A 23,742-nucleotide genomic window follows, 5' to 3' on the forward strand; every position below is an offset into this window, starting at 1 on the left:
ACAAAGGTGGAGGATCTCTGGCTCAGCATTATGAGGTCAGATGCAGCTTATCAGGGTAGAGTTATTGCAGCAGCAGCAGCAGCAGCTAAGCAAAGTCCAGTCTAAGATCTCCCCATTTTTCAAGTCTGTGCCCTCTCCTGCTGCCAAGAGGTTCCGCACAGATTGTATCATCAACATCCTCAGTCACCCTCCACAGTCTCAGGATCCAGCGCTGCAGCCTCTAGGACCCCAACCCCTAGCACCTCAGGACTTTCTATACCCTACGTGACACCAGAGCGACTAGAAGCTATTTTTACCAACAGAGATGATAAATGACAACTCTGTGCACAGCATACAAGAAGAATGGCAGTGTAAGCAGTGTACATCCATTTACACTGGTACAGTGGACAATACGTTTCCTACCCATTTTACTCCAACCTGGCCTGAAATTTCCATCTCCTCATTGTGACTGCAGAGTTGTAATGACAGATTATAGTAATTCTGTACTAGTCATGAATTAGTGCTGACAAGGATGGGAAATAAGCTGCAAATGGGTGAAATTAAGGGCCATGTTAGTGCAAAATGGGTATATTTTTCATTTTTAGTAATGCTATTTCATTCTTTTTTAAATATATGCTGGAAATCCCACTTTGGGGGGTCATCAGATATAATGGACTATTGGCTTTATTGGATCAGGCTTCACCCCAATTCATCTGTTACAGTGAGGGTCTGCTATAGTTAACTCTGAAGGATAAGTAAAACTTTGCAATATTTGTAGTTTTATAGAAATCAACAATTAAAACAATTTTACAGTAAAAACATCATGGCATCTTAAAAAACAACAATACTCATAGTCTTGTGTGAACAGTACAGATTAAACTGGACATCACATATTACCTGCTCATCATAAGAATACTCTGTGTGAAGCATAAATAGTCAGTGTCCTAGAGTTGCATCATTGCACTTACAGTTGGTTATTTAGTCATCCTGACCTGGCCATTTCCATAGTGAATTTATTATCACAATATGGTACAGTAATATATCACTTTGAGCACAGATCTTCGATGTTATCAGTATGGTAACATTTTTTATGCTTAATTCTCCATAGAGAATCTAGAATGGATAGGAGTTCTGACTAGCATTAACTGGGATTGCTTAATTATGTTTGTTAAACATTACTTCAGCAACAATAATTTTTATACCTGTACCATTATCTCATGTAAATTAAATACCATTAATCAAGTCATAAGTTTTTGTGCAACATCATCATAGTAATGGTTATGCTTAAGTCATTCCTTCTGCACTTCCACTTACTATAAGGATTCAGTGTATCATAACAGTACAGTACTGTACAGCTTATCAGTTTAAATAACTTAATCCTTGTTTCATATGGATACATACAATGCCCTTGGTTCATATTCATAAAGATCTTTACTGTTTCCAATAAGTTTAACTAGAAGTGAAGTATCAGATTGGTCAGTTTGGATATATTTTTCACTGTTTTGCTGCGATACATTTGTTAGCTGTATGAGTGAATATTATTGTATAAACAAACACAGTTATACACAGTTTACGAATGCCCTCTGAACATATTATGATAACCCTTCGACTTGGCTGGCATAACTGATGGTTTATATATCCCACCAAAATTGTAATTCTCAGCATTTGTATACATTTTCCTCTGTTGAGTCTTTGCTAATTGTTTTCATACTTGTTTAGATTTCTTTTAAATACAGTATAAGTATTATGCAGCTCCAACGAAGTCTGAAATGTGTTCTGGAAAACCACAGCCACTTCCAGTCACCTGGTAATTTTAAATTGGGGGAAACTAGATAATGAGCATTAGAGGTAGCAGAGTAAGTAGAACTCTTTTAATTCAATGACATCTTTAATATTTCAGTCTTGCTGCCTCCAAACAAGTTTATTTGCCTTTGGTTTGATCTTTGACTGGAGTGGTTCACTGCAGGCTCTATCTAATTCTTGTAGTTCAGAAGTTGTCCCTGGTGATAGTAAGAATAAGAGAAAATACATAAATGAACTGAAGGAGTTAACGGAAATTTTTCCTTATCAGAGGGCATCATGGCAGAGAAGATGATAAATAAAAATTTGATTTGTAATGAGGATTTTCTGTGCTTAAAAGTCTCAGTGGGAATGGTAAAAAGCAAAAAATTAAATAGTAATAAAGTAGTGTCTGTACCTGAAGTATAATGCTTTGACTGCCAGGATTTCTTGACTGAACAAAACCATCTGTTGGTAACTTAAATAAAACTCCTCAATGTACCAGTCAGTATTTCTAGGGGTACTAATAACAGAGAAAGAGTTAGCAGAGGTAGTTTGTGAAGCACATGGTTGCCAGCAGTTCTCTCAGCTGAACAAATTCTTCTTGTGTTAGCCTTAATAAAATGTCGAAGTGAATCAGCTACAGCAATAAGGTGCTCTTTCCTGAATTTATTTTCTTATGATGAGCAGCGTCGGTTTGAGTTCTGTTGCATTCAATCCTCAGCCTTGTGATTGTCTGGAATGGAGATATGTAGTCCTCATATTTAAAGAAAGGAGACCAGTCACTCACCCCAAGCAGTATTAATGTGAGAAATAAACTAACTACCTCTGAACTCTGAATGCTTATAGACAACAGGAGTGCCTTTTCCCACCAGACCGTCTGGTATCCATTTGTTGGTTATATGGTTACTAGTTTGCAGTGCAAAGTAAATGGTTTGGACTACAGGATATAAGGCCTGTCACTCAGTGCAGAATTACCAGAATGTGGTACTACATCAAGCATGCGGATGATGGTTGTCGCCACCTTCACCTACATTATTATTTTAATCCTTGATATTAGTTCAAAACTGTGGGATAAAAGCCTCCAAAATTCATTTGTGATATCAAAACATATGAATCATTATTAGCAACTTAAAAGTACAAAACACACTGAATAAGAAACATCTATAAATCTTTAATTCCATGAATGAAAAGCCAGGAGTGAGTGGGGAGAAATATTTTACTGTGACTACTGTTCATCAGTCAACTTACCTGGTTATACTTTGAATGAAGTTCACGTAGTTTGGCACATTGACATAGACTCCTGGCAGGCCATCTTGACCACAACCAATACCCCATGCCACCAGCCCCACTACAGTGAATCCTCTGTTGGTGCGGCACACCAGGGGGGCACCACCATCACCCTGCTCAGATCACACATTGGACTGTTATAAAAATGATGAGGCATAAATGGCTAATTGTCATAAACCAACTTGCCAGCCTCCATCACCTACTAGACAAGACACCAGCAAAGTACATACAGTATATCATTTCCACAAAGACATAAGTTCATCCTGCCAGACTATAATATGGCTCCCACCTTTCCCTACTTCATTAAGTGTCCACCGCCAGTCCCATTTTTACCTTTTTTTAGGTGCTGAGGCCTGAGACACTATGTTACCCAAGTACATTTTAGATTAGATGACCAGCCTACTCCTACTGGTAGTACTGCATCAGTATAAATTATCTTATGTACTGCAGTGACCATACTGAAGAGCAGTGAATGATCAAGTCCTTAAAAAATCCCCCTGCCACTGTTGGGACTGAATCCATGGTTTATAATCAGCAGTCCACCCATCTAACCAACATCTTGTGTATGCTTACTGTGTTATATTGCTCATTGTCCTAGATTCCATGATCAACTGTTATTTAATCACTCAATATGATGAAAAGGGAGGTCTTGAAGTGGTGGCAATGATGTAATCGGGTGGCTCCACTGCCCATTTATAAACGTCCTTCAACTCTACCCCTATCTCGTGTAAGAGGGATGGTGGACTGCAAGAGAAGGGCAGCCTCTGCCTGCAGTCCACCAGGTTCATATCTAGGTGAATCTGGAACCACAACAAAGCCAGTGCCATATGTTATATTTTATTATTGCTACCACCAGACAAGTTTATATAGGTTAAAGACAAGTATGCTTTGTCAACAACTCACCGTGCAAGCATCTTTTCCACGTACTCCACCGGCACACACAAATGACTGTTTATCGAGGATGAATGATTGTGTAAGGCGCGTACCCCTTAACTTCTCCTGGCACCTGAAGTGGTCCACCATGGGCACGTCAACCTCTTTCAGGATTTGTTGGAATTGCCCACCCTCAAATGCATCTTGGCCCCATCCAGTCACCCAGCACCTGTAATGGTACATGTTAACAGCAAGAGCTACTCCCATACCATCTCATTTGAAAGCATCCATGCCATACTATCTCATTTGAAGGCACCCAGCAACTGTAATTGAACAGGATATTTGTAACAGCTAGGTCCTTATCATAGATTACCCCTTTAGAAAATATCCAGCCTCTCAGTATCTGTAACAGTACAGGGTAACTGTAACAGATGGATCCTAATCCCATATTAACCTATCTGAAAGCATCCTGGCCCCATCCAATTACTCAGTACCTATAACAGTACAATTGTAATAGCTAAAGTACCCCCATCAGAAGTGTCCACATTTAATCCACTCACCTAGCAACTGTAACAATGTGAGATAATGGTAATAACTAATCCTCTGTTACCCCATCTGAAGTGTAGGGACACAAGGCCAGGCTAAAAGTTTAAAATGAATCACAAGAACTGTAAGAGAAGAACAGGTGTAAATTCATCAGTGATTTACTAATAAAGGTAGTTTTTGTGAAAACTTTAAAAGAAGACTGCCGTACCAGGGTAAAACTCAGTTAGATTGGTAATGGAGAATGCATAAACTTCCCAAGTCGAATTCTTCATGCTGCTACTATCTCTTATGTGAAAGGAATGCCACTAAGTTATTTTATGAGTATTAACCTTGGGCCTGTCTGAGACTTTAGACCCTGAGTGCCAAGAAAGGAGTTTGATATTTACCAGAGTTTATTCCACTGAAAAAATATGATGGAAGCAAATCTGGCACTTTTATTCAGTTACTGTATTTGCTACTCTATTAAAGTACACTGGCTATACATTTTACTCCTCATGAGCCGGCGATATGTTCCATATATATTATATGTGCATATATTTTATATAGAATATATATGATATATATGGTATATTATATATACTGTACAGTATTTACACAGTATTATATATATATATATATATATATATATATATATATATATATATATATATATATATATATATATATATTAAATGTATAAATATATAAATATATATTAAACGTATAAATATATGAATATAAATATAAATATAAATATATAAATATATATATATATATATATATATATATATATATATATATATATATATATATATATATATATATATATTCACAACTGACAATCTAAGTATGAGGAACTGGCAGATCAGCTCTATAGATAACAATGGAAATTTATTAGATAAATGTTTTGTATACTGGGCTAAATAGAAACAAAAGGCAACAGACTTTACAGTGTTTGATTAAACAAATGGTAATGCCAAAAACATACTGATCATTTCCAGAAAAGAATTGGCCTTGCTCTGGGAGACAGACGGGGCCAATGTGAGGGTAGTTGTTGGTGTTGACGGGCTGGGTAAGTTTGAGGAGAGCCACATCATTCTGAAGGTTCCGACTGTTGAAATTCGGGTGCACATGGATCTCTGACACAGTGACCTCCAGGTGGGGCCACTGGGGGTGGTCCTGTACTTTCCCTACATCCAAATCACCCAGACGCACCTTCATGTTGAATGGACTGAAAGGACAAATTAAGGTACGTTAGCAGAGGAAGTCTTAACTTTATGTTTGTTTAATCCAAGAAGGTCATTAAGGAAGACAGTAAATTTGATTTAAATCTCAGCCTTCCTCTGAAACACAAATCACAATAGTCAGTGATCCATTATCCACTGTACTTTACTTATTATATGTCGCCTAGGTTCTCCTTCACATATGATGCTCTGCAGACTGGAGAGGCACATCAGGTTAGACTGAGGAAGAGGTCTAAGCAAGGGAGTGAGGGAGGGGGTAGTGAGAATCGGCGAATAGGGAGTGAGAGAAACGTAGGCATGGTAGGGGAGGGTGGGAGGAGGGCAAAGGAAAAGTGTAATGCAGGGATATGAAGGTAAGAGTGGAAAAAGAGGACAGAGTTGGGGTTGTCAGAATATGAGGGAGAGAGAACAGGCCAATGGTGCAATGTAAAGAGGTGGTGGGAACCGGGCAGGGGTAGAAGGGAGGGCAAAGCAGGGGTGTAATGGAGGGAGGTAAAAGCAAGGGCTAGAATGAGGACAGAGCTTGGACTGCCACAAAAGGAAGACGAGAGAAAACGGAACAGGAGTGTAGAAGCACAGAGAGAGAGAGAGAGAGAGAGAGAGAGAGAGAGAGAGAGAGAGAGAGAGAGAGAGAGAGAGAGAGAATTATAGGCCTTCCTTGTTTTTATGATCAAAAACATTGCCTTTCAACACTCAGTTGGTATTGTCGAGAGTTTTCAGTCAATACATACCTGAACTGATGGACCTTGTGTGCAGCGGTGAGCACCCACTGGCTATATATCAGCACTCCACCGCCTAGGTAGTCGTTGTTTGTTCCCAGCACCAGTGCTGTCCATGGGTACTCGCCGAAGTCTGCCTGTAGAGTATCGGAAGAATTGTCATCATCGTCATCGTCATCATCATCATCTTCATCACCATCATCATGACTTTTTTTGTCTCTTAAGAGTAGGGTGTTGTGGGATCCAGAAAACATGGAGAGGTTTAAGGATAAAAAGAGCTTGATATGATAGAACAGAAATTATTTTTCCCCCTACAGGGTTGTGGATATGATGATAAGGCAGCAGTATTTGAAATCCCACCTCTGTCTTCCTTCGTGCCACACACCTTCACATGACACCACATCAGAACTAATGTTCCCTGTCGATACCCGGTACATGCTAGGGCTATCTCATTCACAACTGGTATAATGGCAAAGTAGGGGTGTTGTTATGGCCTGTTTGTGGGTCTTGTGGAATATCGGTAAATGAAATTCAAGCATCAGACCGTTCCTTACCCCAGCAGGGAATCAGACTTGCATCTTTTCACACAGCAGATTAATGCAGAGAATTGGAGAGGGATACCCAGGATTAGGTGCAGAGACAAGGTAGAGGTGTTAATGCATAACAGATGGGACTATTGGGGGATAGGAGGAGGTGTGCCTGACTGCAGGAGAAAGTCGATGTGGAAGCACTGTGTTCATGGCTATCCCCTCTGGGATGAAGCCCGGTGCAACGGCTAGAGAGACGGATAGACAGGTGGACATATATTGATGGACAGATAGGTGGACAGATAGACATGTAGATATACAGACTTTTCTTTCCTCACCTCAGCAAAGTTGGCCTGTCTGTAGGGTATGGGGTTCTGCACACCACATCTGCCGACCTGTATGGGCTGGGGTACGACAGGTGGTTCTCTTCCTGATGGTGGCAGGGGTGGGTCGGGTCCTGGTACAGCTCCGTCAGGACAGCACAGTTGCTGACCAGGGCATCTCCCTTCAGTTGGCTGTTTGGGAGGGAAAATATGGCCATTGATGATGATGGCTTATTTATTATTGTTGTTATTATTATTATTATTATTATCACTATTATTACTACTACTACTACAACTACTACTATAACTACAACTACCACTACTACTATTACTACTACTATTACTACCACCACTACCATTACCATCACTACTACTACTACTACTATATAGTACTATTACTAGTACTACTATTACTACTACCACTACCACCACCACCACCACTACTATTGCGATGTATGACACCATTACCACTACTACTACAGCCATTACCACCACTACTACCCTACGATCACCAATACCGATATTACCATTACCACCATTACTGTCAATATTAATTTTACTGTTCTTCATCATGTTCAGCTTCATATCACACCAACATGGTGACATAACCATCATCATCATCATCATCATCATCATCATCATCTCCCACCCAAAGATGGGATTAAAGAAAAAAAAAAAGTGCGGAAGTTTGAGAACTATATCAGTAGTATATCCAGTAAAATGGGAAACACGATTATTTAAGCATATAGTTCATTCATTTTATATAGACAGATTTTCCTCGTTTTGCAGGTTATTTCCCGTAGCTCCTTGGCGAAATAAGGCTACTACAGTTCTACAACCTATCCATAGCACTTCTTTATGACTAGCATCATAGTCTCAGTGCTCAAGCTGGAGAGATGCCAAATTTACACCAAGTTAAAGTGAACAAAGTATAGCTTGGAGAGATGACGATTTTACTCTTATAGCTCTTTCGCTTTAACCTGGCCCAGATATTCGTCCTGTTGCAGCTTATGTCACGGAACTTGGTGACAAAAGAGGATAATACCTCCGATGTACTGTATATCCCTTCCACTGCACGGTTTCGTGATCAAAGTGACATTTTAGTTTTAATATATTTTTACAACTTAGCATTCAATATAGATGGTAACTTTAGGCCAAGTTTGAGTAAAAGAAGTATGGTTAAGTGACTGAAGTCCAGACTGCTCACCCTGTTGGCAATTCTTATGTTGGTAAAGTCGTCGAGAGATCTGGGACAGCGTTGGTTGATGGGGAGACAGAAGCACCCGCTGATAGGACGGGGACCCACTATGTTACCTGCCGGAGTATAGTTTGTTTATAAAAAACCTAGATATTTATAAGGCGCCTTGTGGCCTAGTGGTAGGATCCTTTTAAACCTAGAAATTAAATACATAGACAAGCCCCAAGTATCTGCCTTCCATTAACCCCTGCACTCCGATGATGCGTTTTTTTTTTTATCATGTCTCCTGATGATTATATTTGAGAGAGAGAGAGAGAGAGAGAGAGAGAGAGAGAGAGAGAGAGAGAGAGAGAGAGAGTTTTCGAACTGAATGGTGAAGCCTTCATTAACTATCAGTACTAGAGATCTTTCGTGAGTGGTATAAAATCGTGAAGAAACAGCTGAAATAAATTTAGAAATACGTCATGGGACTGAGAGCGCTAAAACGAGAGGTACTGTATACTCAGCTACTGTTCATCCACCTATCCTGCCCCTCTCATCGCTGGAATCATAGATGTGTGAATGAGACGCACTCGACAAAGGTGAATATTTTTGTCTGCAGTCCGCCATGTCTCATTTATACGTCTAAGAACCTAGCGGTGTAAAGAGAGGCAAGCGAGACGAACGGACTGCTATAGTTGGCTGCACGTCATCGCATACAAGGCGTTAAGAATACGGAGGTTACTGTGAAAAAAAGCCATGGAAGTCTGTGGCTACTTACTACCTGGCCCCGATGGTACTGCAGGAACACCCAGCTGATCAGACACTAGCCCAATCCGAGGGTCAGTGCCCCGGTTGTTCTGCGCCCTTACACACCCGCACACGCCCACCCACACGCACACCAACGCCCACACTCTGAAGGAGGAGGAAACAGTACAGGTTAGATGTGAAGGCGGTAGGAAGTGGTTCTGTGGGATGAAAGTACAGCAGTAATTTACCTTTATTTTTGTCTGTCCTTTTTTGTATATGTATTTACTGTATATATCTATGTCTGTCTGCCTATCTCTAACTATTTGCCTGCCTATTTGCAAATCTGTTTGCTTGTCTAAATATCTGAGTATTTTCGTGTCTATCGGATATTTGCCTGTCAACCTACCTGCGTACTTACCTATCTACTTACATCTACTTAACTACTTTCCGAATGCACAAGTGAATATTTTCCGTCCTAAGTTTCTGATTTATGATTACACACTTTCATCCATTCTTATGTCCGACATATCAAATGAACTATGCAAGTATTTCTCACGCTCTCTTCTCCAACGTTTATGAGCATTTCGAAATAACATAATATATTTCTTGAAGTGTTTTAGACTTCTACATGGTGTGAGTGTGTGTGTGTGTGTGTGTGTGTGTGTAATTCACCGGGTCGGTCAGGATCACTTGATGGTCGTGATCGTTAGCTTTTACCCTCCCGGAAGGGAGCTGAGAGCTCATATAGTCCGATCTAAGGGCAAGGCTGTGACCTTCACACATGCACACACCCGTCCCCTTGCTCAAGGGGGACAGTAACTACCCTCTTCGTCAGTGAAACTTTTCGCAACCTGAGCGAGGCGCGAACTCCCGTCCACCTGTTGGCAAGCGGTAACGTTATCACTGCACCAGCGAGCGGTGTCTACACCAGCGAGCGGTGTGTCTGTGTGTGTGTGTGTGTGTTTCTTAGAAGTACAAGAGGGCTGGAATACGGTAAGGGTTTAAATGCTGAACCGGCCAACTGGGAACTCCCCGACAAAACTTCCAACCGCATCGCACCCTGTTCCTCTCCACCCTCCACCTCCTTCCCTTACCCTCCTCGCCTAAGTTTTCCCCGCTCCACCAGCATCCCTCGCGGCGTGCAAAATAAGGTTCCCTGTAGAGCAGACTGACGCTCTCACCATAACAAACCCGTACACCTCCGGATCTTCACTACGGATGGTCAGTGCTGATCCAGATATCAGTTCACTACGGTTTCTTAGTACAGATCCCGGTATCACAAATTCGGCATTAGTAAAAACTCATTGTTGTAGTAAATTCTCGTGGAAATCACCCTACCGAGACTAAACAGACCTTAACGTTCTTTGTAGGTGGCCCGGCCTTAACTCTTTAACGTCTAGAAGCAGGAGTGTGTGTCGTTTGGGGGCATATTCGAAAGTCTTACGTTTGGACCAATGAATTTCGCGAGTAAGAGGCAGGAGGCAAGGGCAACCACCGAGTACCACCTATCCGAACATGAGCAGAGAACAGGTATTAGTACCGGTCCAAATGAACATCAGAGGTTGTATGACTGGCCTGATATCCCCGCCTTTCAAATATATATACATACTCATACATACATTCATTCATACATATTCACAGACATACATACTGTACATGCATACATATATACATTCTCACACACACACACACACACACACACACACACACACACACACACACACACACACACACACACACACACACAAACGCTCGAGCGCTCGCCCACTCCCACACAGTTTCTCTCTCCTGCGGGCCATTCATGAACTTGAACTTGACCTGGGTAAAGCCCCGGGAACGCCATAAAAATATAAAATATCCCGTTGTTTCGTCTCTTCAGTACCATTGTTTTTTTATTTTTATTTTTACATCTAGACATTTTCATTAAGCAGAAGAAAAGAGTCCTCACGTGTGGAGGGGACTTGCGTAACCTAAAAATTTGACTCCCCCAGGTCGAATAGTTTTTCCTGTACGCTGGATAAAGGCGTCTGAAAGTAGTATGAGAAAAGTACAAAATAAATGGACAGATTCACTAAGCAGGAGCTAAGGAAGAATGACCACGGTGTAAAACCGTATATCATCATCATCAATATCCAAAGATTCCTGTGTTTATTATGGGTTAGAATATCCAAAGTTATTGTTTTTCTGTTCTTTGCAGAACATGGATCAAAAGACAAAGGAAGCACCAGCCACAAAATCCCTCATGTCTTGTGTAGGGGATACGAGGCTGCTTAAGTGCTGGGAGGTGGGGTCGCTACATCCACATACAAATAAAAGGTGAGATGATTTTCAGTCGGACCCATCGTTGACTTGATTGCCACTTACATCAAAGAAGTTGGCAACATTATTAGGTATTTTGCATATGACCAGGCATATATTATTATTATTATTATTATTATTACCACCACCACCACTTCTATCCCAGAAATACGAAGGCATCTCTCACTCCCACTACCGCCAGACAGCTTTGCTCAGGTACCCATATGGAGCTGGGTACCGTGCAAAATTCTGGCTTGCGCAACACTACCACTGACCCCTACACGCTTAGCGACGGGGGAGTGGGGAAGAAGGCTAAACGTCCGTGCTAAACACATGAGCATAACTGAATTTTATTTATTTTTTATCTTCCTTTTTTTTTCAGAATCATATTATTTATCAGGAATGCTAATTTGATAAGCTATTACATACAGTGATTCCCGTATAGGCTGTATGGACAGTTTATCACAGTAGCGAATAAAAACACACTAACAATTTTTTTTCTGGTACTCAAGTTCTCTCTCTCTCTCTCTCTCTCTCTCTACAGTGTGTGCGTGTGTGTATATATATATATATATATATATATATATATATATATATATATATATATATATATATATGCACCCAAATGTGTATAGACGTTAATCAAGTTTGCGTATGATCTTTCCAGCTAGAATATTTCCTCCTAGGCTATTTAAATCGTTTGGAAGAAGAGAAAATCTTTTAAGACATAATCGCACTGATGAGGTTAATTACAGCTATTACACAAATGGCCATTGTAGGAAATATCTGGCTTTCCTCCACCATGTTCCTCTTCTAACCACTACACTCTTTGCTTATGATTTATCTAGCGTCTCGTCAGGGTCTGGTTGCCTTTGTCCATTATTTGAGTATAAGGTATATATATATATATATATATATATATATATATATATATATATATATATATATATATATATTTGAGTATAAGATATATATATATATATATATATATATATATATATATATATATATATATATATATATATTTGAGTATAAGATATATATATATATATATATATATATATATATATATATATATATATATATATATATATATATATATTATTTGAGTATAAGATATATATATATATATATATATATATATATATAAAGTTTCGTTCAGGACCTTAATCTTTTCTCATCTGACAAGCTCTAATTCATATTCTAGCAAGTTCTGTTTATGATTTGCCAGGTCTGTTCAAAGAATTTGTGTCTGTACCAGCATCGTAAATTTATCCACAAGTTGGGGGCCAGGGTGGGGCCAAGCCTGTATTCTGGGGGTTCCACTGATACACAGTATACATACACAGAAACCGAATTTTAAATGAAGAGGCCAAGGGTTTTAATTGAGAGGCCCGGGCCTCACAGGTCCCACCACAGTCTACGCCACTGCCTTAAAACTTTATGCCAGAAGAATTTAAATCGGAAGTACCTGTAAATTCACGTCCGGAAGAATTTTAGTTAGAATAAAGTAAAAATTTGTGTGTAGAAGTACTTATTCAGCAAAAAATCCATTAGAAGTTATATCCGGGAAAATTCCACAGGATAAAGTGTCCGAGAAAATGTTCTCTATCTGGGAAAAAATGCTTAAAGGAATGTGTTGTATAAATTTAAATCCGAAAGGCTTTAAGTCCGGAAGAATTCGTCGTGGTGTGTGCCTCTGAATGGATATATATTATGCGGCATATGATGTTGTCAGTCTTATTACCTTGGCAAAAACTAGGGCTATCAAATACCAAGGTGTGAGGAGAGGAAGAGGACAGCGAGGTCACACAGCCGTATTACCATTTCCTCTGCCACCAAACATAAGCAACAAGGAAGCAACAGGAGAGAAGCTAGGAACTTATCAAAGACAAGGCTCCCCTCATAAACAGGAAACAAAGAGGAAGTGTAAAGATGGTGACAATAATAGTGTTTAAAAATTTACGTCACAAATATTACTAAGTTAAAAGCAAGGAACTTTACATCAACAAGGTGAAGAAGTTTGTTGAACCATAGGAGCAGTAATAATAAGAACAGCAACAGCAGCAGCAGCAACAACAACAACCAATAGCAGCAGCAACAGCAACAGCAGCAGCAGCAACAGCAACAGCAGCAGCAGCAACAACAACAACAACAACAACAACAGCAGCAGCAGCAGCAGCAACAACAACAAAAACAACAACAACAGCAATGATGAAAATATAATTAATAAGCTAATACTTAATTTTCACAGAAGCTTAGGGGCGTGGGATGTGGATGGTTATTCTAGACAATAAAAATGAAAATAATCCAATCTTCTTCCCTGCACGTCATTAATGCGAACAATAAAACTGTCCCCGTCATTGGTTGGACTTAAACCCTGAATAACAAAACCAGTTGGAGTGCCATTACCCACTAACCCACCAGACATCCATTTGCTGGTTAGGCCTATAAGTTACCAACCAATATAATAAATGGTTTCTTGAGGTGTGCGAAACAATTTGGCCCGTCACTCAGTGTAGGGTCCTCTTAAAACAACACTAATTCTGGTAACCTGGAGGGAGAAAGCCCGCACCTACCCCAAATAATATTACAAAACATCCTGCAACACAGTCATCAGAGGGCATATCACCGCCATGCAGAACAATACATAGTGTTTTATAAAGTGTTATGAGGTCGACCCTGTAAGAAAATGTGAAGTAAGTTTCCTATTTCCCACGATTTGAACACCCTCTAAGTTAGTCAGAAAGCATGACAGTCCTTGTGCCTTGATGCAGTTTCTTCTTAACATTTACTAATCACTTCACCCTTGGTTTAACAGGGACCTCCCCGCCATGTTTGCATCATGATGCGACCATTGTATTTTCCGTAATTCTGAAAACAAAGATACGAGAGAAAAAGAGACTTCCACCTCATGATCTACTTTGCCTTCATTGATTGAGTTGATGACGATGACGATGATGATAATAATAATAATACCTGTCATGAGTCATGGATCTTTCCATAAGACAAAGTAAATATACAAATAAGAATACTATTACCGCCAACAGGGTAATTAGTACTACTGACACTGCTACTACTAGCCTACTACTACTACTACTACTATTACTATTATTACTACTACTACAACTACTACCATACTTAAGTGATTCCCTGTGTCGTTTCCTCTCCAGTTTTCTCACTTGGCTCAGAGTCCTGCCGGAACCAACGACTACTTGCTTGCGGTTGTTTATTTCCGCAACGCAGGATGGATATGGCAGCCACAACAACATAAACAATTCACCAGTTCCAAGGCCAGACAACAAGGGGGAGGGAGGAAGGGAGGAAATGTCTGGAGGAGGAAAGGGGTAAGAAAGGGAGGGTGGGGTGAAGGAGGGATAGAGGGACTGGAGAAGTGGAAGGAGGGGTAAGGGAAATGTGTTGGGAACGTCTGGAGGAGGGAGGGGTGAGAGGGATTAGAGAAGCTGGAGGAGGTGACGATATGTGGAGGGAATGAGAACAGAGGGAAAGAATAATGGAGGGGCAGGAAATTGGAAGGGCTTTGTGTGTGCGAAAAATTATTATCCTTTGTCAGTCGCAGTCACAAAATATGGATAGAAAGTGGGAAAATTTGGTGCGTAAGAGATGCCGTACAGAAGAAAAAAAAATAGGTCAGTCCCACAATATTTTCTGCGACGTTTAGAGCCCCAAGGCTAGGGCAGATGACTGGCCTACGCCCTTGGTAGTTTCTTCATTATCATGATGATGATGATGATGATGATCATCATCATCATCATCACCACCACCACCATAACCATCATCATCATCAGCATCACCATCATCATTGCTACCGTTGTCATCATCATCATCATCATCTGCCATCATCATCATCACCGTTATCATTCTCCTCCTCATATTATCATCTTTAGTCAGTAACGTCATCGAAAAGTGAGACATCCAGAAGCCTGTCATAGATTCGAATCGACACACCTACGGCACATGATCTGCACCCTACAAGCGCCGAGATCACAAGACCACCGGGGGTCGTATTTATAAAGAATGCTAACCAACTGCAGCAAAAACAAGTCTCCATAAAAATTAATAAACACAGATCTTTATTTTTTTTTCGTATACTATTACTTTGATATTCATTAGTTTGATTGTAAAGTGTTTGACAGCAGTATCAATAACCAGATTACTTCAGTGACATTTTCTTCTTATCCTTACTACCTCTGGACGATTATATTTAGCGTGGAGGCGACCTTAGGAACTGCTAGAGGTAAAGTCTCATCAGCCCTTTATTACAGGTCCTGCCAGAGTTGAAGAGAATCGTCTGAAGGTAGTAAGAATTGGCAAATTCGTCATCGGAATAAGGGGCTGAAGACAATTCTACAAGCAGTCTCAGCACAACGTAAGGTAAGTAAAGATATAATTACAGGCCTAGACGTCTTTAGATTGGATAATAAACAGATTAGACAACTTCCGCCAAGTTCCTACAACCCACCGGTCTCTAACACTTACGGTGACGCCTTGTTAATTATATTCTCTTTACTACAATTATTAATCTTTTTGACTGGAAGATTTAGATTTAGCCTTCATTAACCCCTTCACTAGAAGCGGGTTCTCTTAAGGAAAATAAAACTGAAGGTAGCAAAAACAAACAAAAATTAAGACTTCATCGGATTGAAGAACGTCTTAGTAATGCCTTGGACGAACCAGCCAAACAGTTCTAAATCACAAGTGCTCGGGGTTTAGGCTTAGGATAATGGCAGTAAGGATAAATTTTAAAGACGTTGGATGTTGCTGCGAAACTAAATATGTTAAACCCCTCCGTTAGTTTAGGCTAGGGGGGATGCACGAATTAGATTTCGTTGGTTAAACTTTGCATTACTTAACCGCCACGCTATGGGTTACATCAGATTGTACTTCCAGGTCGAAAATCTTAAGTAAAGTCATCCAAAGGGGTAGCAACAGTGTAGCCCCACGGAGAAGTCTGTTCCCTGCCATCTTTACACAATAGGTTTTTCGGTGCCGTAGCTGAGGGGGAAAGACGCAGGGAGTGGGATGGAGGAGTAGGGTAGAGGTGAGGAGGGTGAGTAGAGAGTGGGTGAAGAAATGAGGGTCAGGGAGGGTGTGGTGCTGAACAGAATAGGAAGGGAGTGGCAGAACCTGTAGTGATGTGCAGCCATGGTGGTATCTGGGCCGAACAAGTTCATGGTCACACGGTTTTGTTGTACAGACAGAGTAACAAGTATCATCCCTAGGCTTGACGAATACATAGCGGAAAAGTCGAACCATCCGAGACATGCATGAGTTAAGTCGGCATTTTCGTTTTTCGTCAGTTGTAAATTACAGTCCCTTGGACCGTACGGTAGGTAAAATATTTTAAAATCTTAATTGGGAAGCCACGTTTGAGATAGTGTTGAGACACGAGTATTTCGAAGACACCAGGCTACTAACAGTGCTGTCAACTCTCACTGCTTGCTCGTTATATGTATATAATATATACTGGTATACATAATATGTGTCCAGCACTGGGCCCAGCATTGCTCTTGTTCTCATACGTGACACACTTTACCCTCATATGTCACCACATTGCTGCTAACAGCCATCTCCATATTGGATACGTGCAAGGGCTGTCTTATTCAGGAATGAAGATTAAAATTGCATTAACGGGGGTGTTTCTGACACGTCAGTGGATCTAATGGAAAATTAGTAGAGTCAGTTATAACGAATTTCAAACACGCAAACTGTTCCCTCACGCAGCTGGAATCGAACTCTGAAGATTTTTTTTTTTTTTTTTTTTTAACCCAGTGAAAGATATAGTATGTTTATTGTATCCAGAACAGAGCCATGGAGGCTGGGTTTTGTATGGCTGGGTTAGAAAAGACTACAGTAGATCTGCCAGGCAAGGGCTGTGAGGTGCCCTAGAAACACGACCCTCTACTCCAGCACCGAGGGGAGAGGCAGAGTAGGAAATCTGTGACAGTGACGCACCTCCAACGCTGCACTGAAGTTCCGCCCTGTTCATTACTGGAGGAATGTTGCTTATTCACATGAACGCACAGAGACCATGTTCCTTTACCCGGGGAAGCTGTCATTGTCAAAATTCACTGCCTCTTCCACGCGTTTACATCATCCTTGGATCATGTCCATCACTTTTCTCCATGACGCATCATATCAGACTGAACCATCAATGGGTAAAGAATCATACCAAGCATCTCATAGTTTGAGTATTAGTCAAGAAAAAAGTGAGTTTAACAGAGGTGAAATATTACGCAGAGAAAATACGAAGCCCCTCTCAACTTAGGAATATTAGCTAACAGAGGGAAATGAGAGTAGGAGAGGTGAAATATTGGGCGAAATTTGGCTTTGCACACCTATAATGTCCTAAAGTACGGTGCTACTGATCCAAGAAAACTGCATATTCTTGCCACCTCCAGATGATATTTTTCACCTTCAGTACGAGATGCCTTTCCCAAGCTAAAAATAAAAACCGGTAGTTTGGAGGTAGTAAGAATAGATTAGCCTACAAACACCGAAAATAAGGCACATCCTGTTTATCAGACGGAAAAAAAAATAAAGCTAACCGAAACTATCGCATCCTCATAGTAAACAAACATACGAGTATACTCAGAGTAAAAAAAAAAAAGCAGTATACCATTATAACTACATTTGATAATATATGAGGCAGCATACGGTTCTTCCAGTAATCTTGTCCAATCACCATTACCGAGTAGGCTATATGCTGAGGCAATCGTGAATTACTCGGAACTTTACGCATTAAGCAAGGCACGTTTTGTCCTTGTAAACACATATGCCTACCGGTAAAACAGGAATATACCCTTACCTCTTACCAGCTCTTGAAGTGATGGAATCATTATTTTGGTATGAAGGATAGAATGATGGAAGGTTTTATTCTATTTTTATTTTTTTTCCTTAACTGGTAGGATCTGGTTTGGCTTTTGGAAGGAGGGCCTTATGCAACACGAATGCTGAATTTATTTAGTTGGCCTTGAAACGATAGGATGTTTTGTTTTAGCTCTATGTTGGTTTCCTTTTAACAGACCAGAAGGATCTGAGACAAAATTTGGGATTTTTTTTTTTTTAAATTTACCTCGCTCCTTCGGTTTGGTAATCAGGGAAGATAGTATGCAGCAGAAGCATTGTACTTGTGTGTGTGTGTGTGTGTGTGTGTGTGTTAGAATCCGGTTTGGTTTCAATAGGTAGTTTTTTTTTTTTTTTTTTTTTTTTTTTTTTTTTTTTTGCGGCGGGGTTTTCCATGTTCCACTTGGGAGCGGGTGACTTGCAGTTGCCACCGTATCGTTACAGTAGTTCCCCCTGGCATCACCCACTAGGCAAAGACGGGGAGGGGGGAGGGAGGGGGAAAGGAGGGAAGGGAGGTGAGGGAGAGGTGATGTTTTAGGCAGTGTTGGGATGTGTGAGGGAGGGAGGCACGTTAGGTAGTAATGGGAATGAGTGGGAAGCAAGATGTGTTAGGTAATGAGAAGGATGTGTGAGGGAGTGAAAATGAGGGTAAAACGCGGTGTGTTAGGTAGTGGGGCGATGTGAGAAGGAAGGAATGTGGAGGAAGAGGTGGAGGGATTGGTAAGAGGGATGTGTGATGAAGGGTGGAAGGGAGAGGTGGGATGTTTTATTTACTGGAGACGTATTAGGGAAAGGATTTGGGAAGGGAGAATATTTAGGAAGAGTGAGGGGATGAGTGAAGAAAGGAAGGATGGGGGATGTAGAGGGCTGTGATATGCGAGGGAAATGCGAGGAAAGGGTGGGGTGCGAGAGGAAATGAGGTGCATAAAGAGGAAGGGAAGAGACAGGTGCCGAGAGAGAGAGAGAGAGAGAGAGAGAGAGAGAGAGAGAGAGAGAGAGAGAGAGAGAGAGAGAGAGAGGAGACGTGGAGAAGGGATCGTGGAAACAGGTAATAAGCGGAGAAGTGGGGAAAGCATGCAGGGAACAGAGGGAAAAGAGAGAAGAGGGAAAAGAGGACGGGACGGGATAGTTGATGAGAGACAGAAGGAAAGTAGGGGAGAGACAGGTAGTAAATGGAGAGAGAGAGAGAGATAGATAGAGAGAGAGAGAGAGAGAGAGAGAGAGAGAGAGAGAGAGAGAGGATGGGAAGGAAGAAGATAGTAGTAAACAAGAAAGAGGGAAAAAGAGGAGGGGACAGGTAATAAATAAGGGGGAGGGGGAGGAGGGGGGCACGATATCAACCAAGGTCAACAGGACAACACCTCCTCCTAACCCCCACCCTCCCTCACCCTTTCCCCTTCCTTCCCTCCGAACACCCCCCCCCCCGACACACATCCCTCTCCTCACTCACCTCCCTTTTTGATTGCCTATCCTTATCTTCAAATCAGAATTATTAAGGCCTGATCTGGGACAAAGAGCCTCGAAAGTACCATTAAATCTGTTGCTGTTTGGTAGCTTCTGTACTCCTTCCATAAACCTCTCCCGATTTTCTTCCCTTCTTCCTTATTCCCCCACCCTTTACCCCTTTCCCTCTTCTGCTTTACATCCTCCGCCCTTTCAACCCCCACTCACTTGTTTTTACGCCTCCCCACTCTCCTCGTCCCCACACCCCCCACACACTTCTTCCCTTTCCTCCCTCCTCAGTCCTTACCCCCCCTCCCTCCTCTCAGATTTCCTAAGTAGTCCAGTTTCAAGAACTACTCGTACCAAAGGGACCCTCGGGATGTTGCAAATGTTCCACGAAAGACACTTTATTTTAACCCTTTCATAGCATCGGCATCATTTTTTTTTTTTTTTAAACATTATTCTTGTTAACATCAAGCTGCAGACTGGCTAGATGTAATTTCCAAAAATCTTTCAGTGCGATGACGCCTTTATTTTATCCTTGCCACCATCTGATATTTACCTTGGGCAAGACATTCTCGGGCTGATGGGGTTAGACTACCCTGACTGAAGCGGTCCACACCAATATGAACGCTAAGCCAGATTGGGTGATCTTTGAGGAGTCACTTGCTTAGATTAATTTTCAATTGTTTCTGTTGCCAACATATTTAATACTTTATTTTTCTAGCACATGGGATCGTAGATATATATGAGATATGAATGTATGCTTCAGTGACAAAATGCAGAATATAACTGAATGTCACTGATTATGAGAACAGTGGCATTGCATTTTTCCCAATCCTATCAGCTGCAGAGAGGGCGGGGCATCTTCGCAAGGAAAATTTAGAACATACGATATTCTCAATGACTCCATGCTTTCTGGATCATCATCATCATCATCATCATTATCAACATCAAGGGTGGTAGGGAGAAGTGAGATGTGTTATTTAATGGGGATATATTACGGAAGGAGTTGGGAGGGGAGGAATATTTAGTGTTAATCAGTGGCGGTTCAAGACGGCCATTGGGGCTTCACTAAGGAGGTGTAAGCTATACCGGACTCAGCTCGCAAGGACGGTGGTTGGCTGTTCAGTGGCACGTTAAGATTTTCTAAATTATTCATACAAACAGTCGATCACAACGGTATAAGTAACATTCAGAAGAATATGTATGTGAAGTAAGTGTAATACTTCAAAGCATCCTCATAATAATAGTCATCCCCCAGCATATCATCAACAAGCAGGCATGTCAGAGAGAGAGAGAGAGAGAGAGAGAGAGAGATTATCGATCATACCCACCCCTTTCCTACTTACACTTGCATGATGCGGTGTCGAGTGCTTGTGGGCGCAGGGGTCTCATTGGTACTTTTTATTTATTTATTTTTTTTTTTTTAGCGATTACTCAGCCCCTTCAGTCCGATGTATTTTTCTATATAATTCTTGCTCTATTCAGATGATTTTATGAAACTTTTCGCACCGGAGAAGTTAGAATATCCTTCATTAGCCCCTATATTGCTACAGGTGTTCCTAAGTTGACATTAATCACCTGGTCATAATAAGAATTACAATACACATCCGCCTATCAACCCATCCACACCCACAACCACACACCCCAGCACCCTAACACCTACACCCCCACACTCCAACACCTACACCTCGACACCTACACTCCCACACCCCAACACCTGCGCCTCGACACCTACACCTCAACACCTGCACCCCTACACCCGCACCCCAACACCTACACTCCCACACCCCAACACCTGCACCCCCACACCCCCATATGACGAGGTGATGGTGATACCACTACAACAGATTTCCACAATCACTAGTTCACCCTACCTACACTTTGACTACTTCCCACGCCTACGTGTATAACCGTGTGTTGCATAGGGTTGGGGCGGGGCACTCCTCCAGGGACAACATGGTATTTCTTAAAAACTTGCCCTTCAACATTTCACTTATTCACAATTAGGGCTCTTTCTTAAGCTGGAGAAGATAGTCTGGTGTAAAAAAATGGGACCTCACTGAAAGGGTTATTCGATTCTGTGGTAGGGAGACTGAAGCGTGGTATTCCTGGTGTGTGTTGATAGTACAACAGTAGATGGAGCGAACAGGTAGTTAGTAGTCTTGCTGTGGGAAACCATGGCCACTGGGATGCAGACTTTCATTTGAAAAACCTCAGTTAGTCCTTACATGGCTGTAGGTGCTATTAACCTCAAGTGCAAGTTTTTCCTACTCCACTGCGTGGGCGAGGAAAGAGACAGGGCACAATTTTTCTATGGGAATGATGATAAAGGTGAGGACAGAAAGGGTTTCAGTTGAAAGCGTTGTCTAGCAACAGAGAACGTCCCGATACAGAAAACCGGTTTTTGGACTAACTGTGGTATTGTTACGGAAGCATATGGGGGGGGGCATGTATGGTATTACCTGAATCCACGTGAACCTTTTTTTATAGTCACTTGCTGTGAGTAGGGCTGCACAGTTTTGCTGTGTTTGGTCTCATTCCTGCTATCATCGGATGTTACACTGAATTTCAGAGATTTTTCACAGTGAAGGGATTACGGATGTGTGTGGCACCAACACTGCATGTACCTCTGGGAACGGACTCTCTAATCTGTGTGCGAAATATACTACAGTGATAAGTCTATTGGCACCTTTTGACGATGCTTGACAGATGACATGAAACCGCGGATTGTGTCTCATCTCTGTGTACTATTAGGTCTCTAGGCTTAGGTAATTTGAGATACCATCTTAACAAAAACAAGTTGGGTACTTTGAAAATGTCGTAGCTGTTCTTTATCGCATCTACAGTTAGTGATATTTTACGTTGGATTATTAATGTTTTCGAGTGTATCACTAGATATATTTTCCACCACACCGAAAGCTTATCCACGAGACAGTAAACAACGTACTCGTTCACGTACCTCATTTTATCCAGCCGTGTGTAGGTGAAGAAACACCTCCCAACACGAGAGCAAGAAGCACTGCGGGCCGCGAACAGCATCCCACCATTATATATGTAAGGGAGCAGTTGCCGCGTCGAAGATTTTGCCGCAGTGATAGCTTTCCCACTGATGATATTTGTGACAACCAGAATAATCACACAACGAAAAGGAAGATAACTGACAGGCTGATCCTTCTAATCCGGGTTTAGTTATAGTGGAAAAGTTAAATATGGATAATCGGAACATAGCTCGCAAACGCCATCGAGCAGTCACGTGACCAAATTTCCCAAAAGGTGTATGTGGTGACGTCAGTGGTGCCGGTGTGATGGAGGGGGTGGTTACTGTGGTGGTCTTATTCTGGCCTGTGTGGAAAGCCCTGGTTGGCTCTGCTTGATTTCTGTTCTCGCCTCAGAGCAGTGGTCAGGATTTATTATTTATTTTGTCTGTATATTTGTTTATTTATTGAACATCGTGTAATCTGCAAGGGTGTGGCTAGGATTTGAACTAGTCAAGGTACTGACAAACATCAAGCAGCAGTACAGCACGACACACACAGGTTTAACTTTGACCTTACCCTGTGACACTGAACGGTGGCTCTTCTCTAAATCGACTCCGCTCTTTCTTACCATACCCTTAACATTTCCACCACGTTGGACTTAAATCGTGTCATAACTGTAAGTTAACAAGGCCAGTGGCCTTGACCTGTGACCTATTGCTTAAAAAGATAGGTCAGCCCTTTGGTTGACCCTCAACTCATTTCTTAAGGTTTCTTGAAATAGGATCAAAACCGATTTAAAAAGCCAATACACTACACTTCGGTTCCTTAGCCACTTACGTTACTTATACATATAGTTACTTAGTCAGTGATAGAGCAACATGCTGAGGTGGTTGTCAGCATATAAAAATGAAGTGGCCAAGGAATAAACAAAGCTGACTGGGATGGGGCAAGAAGGACTCTTACA

At 41.4% G+C, this 23,742-nt stretch overlaps 1 protein-coding gene across 1 annotated transcript; it reads right to left on the reverse strand.

Annotated features, from left to right (window-relative positions):
• Positions 1-1,366: 1,366 nt before the first annotated feature.
• On the reverse strand, positions 1,367-22,779 carry LOC145410989 (phenoloxidase-activating factor 2-like). The gene is made up of 9 exons (XM_080281048.1): positions 22,760-22,779; positions 9,218-9,351; positions 8,467-8,573; positions 7,275-7,451; positions 6,422-6,546; positions 5,435-5,677; positions 3,952-4,150; positions 3,010-3,161; positions 1,367-2,494 (listed from the first exon to the last, which is right to left on the reverse strand). The coding sequence occupies exons 1-9, from the start codon at positions 22,762-22,764 to the stop codon at positions 2,479-2,481; spliced, it is 1,158 nt and encodes a 385-aa protein (XP_080137174.1). The 5' UTR covers positions 22,765-22,779; the 3' UTR covers positions 1,367-2,478.
• Positions 22,780-23,742: the final 963 nt, after the last annotated feature.

This window comes from Coenobita brevimanus, chromosome 87, assembly GCF_032717465.1.
Source record: "Coenobita brevimanus isolate Jiangsu-jjx chromosome 87, ASM3271746v2, whole genome shotgun sequence".
NCBI classification, from domain to species: domain Eukaryota; kingdom Metazoa; phylum Arthropoda; class Malacostraca; order Decapoda; family Coenobitidae; genus Coenobita; species Coenobita brevimanus.

Excerpts from the sequence above, each read along its gene's own strand:
- LOC145410989 (XM_080281048.1), bottom strand. Across the intron at positions 8,574-9,217 it reads AGTACCATCGGGGCCAGGTA|GTAACATAGTGGGTCCCCGT; the intron begins GTAAGTAGCCAC and ends ATACTCCGGCAG. Across the intron at positions 5,678-6,421 it reads CACAAGGTCCATCAGTTCAG|TCCATTCAACATGAAGGTGC; the intron begins GTATGTATTGAC and ends TTGTCCTTTCAG.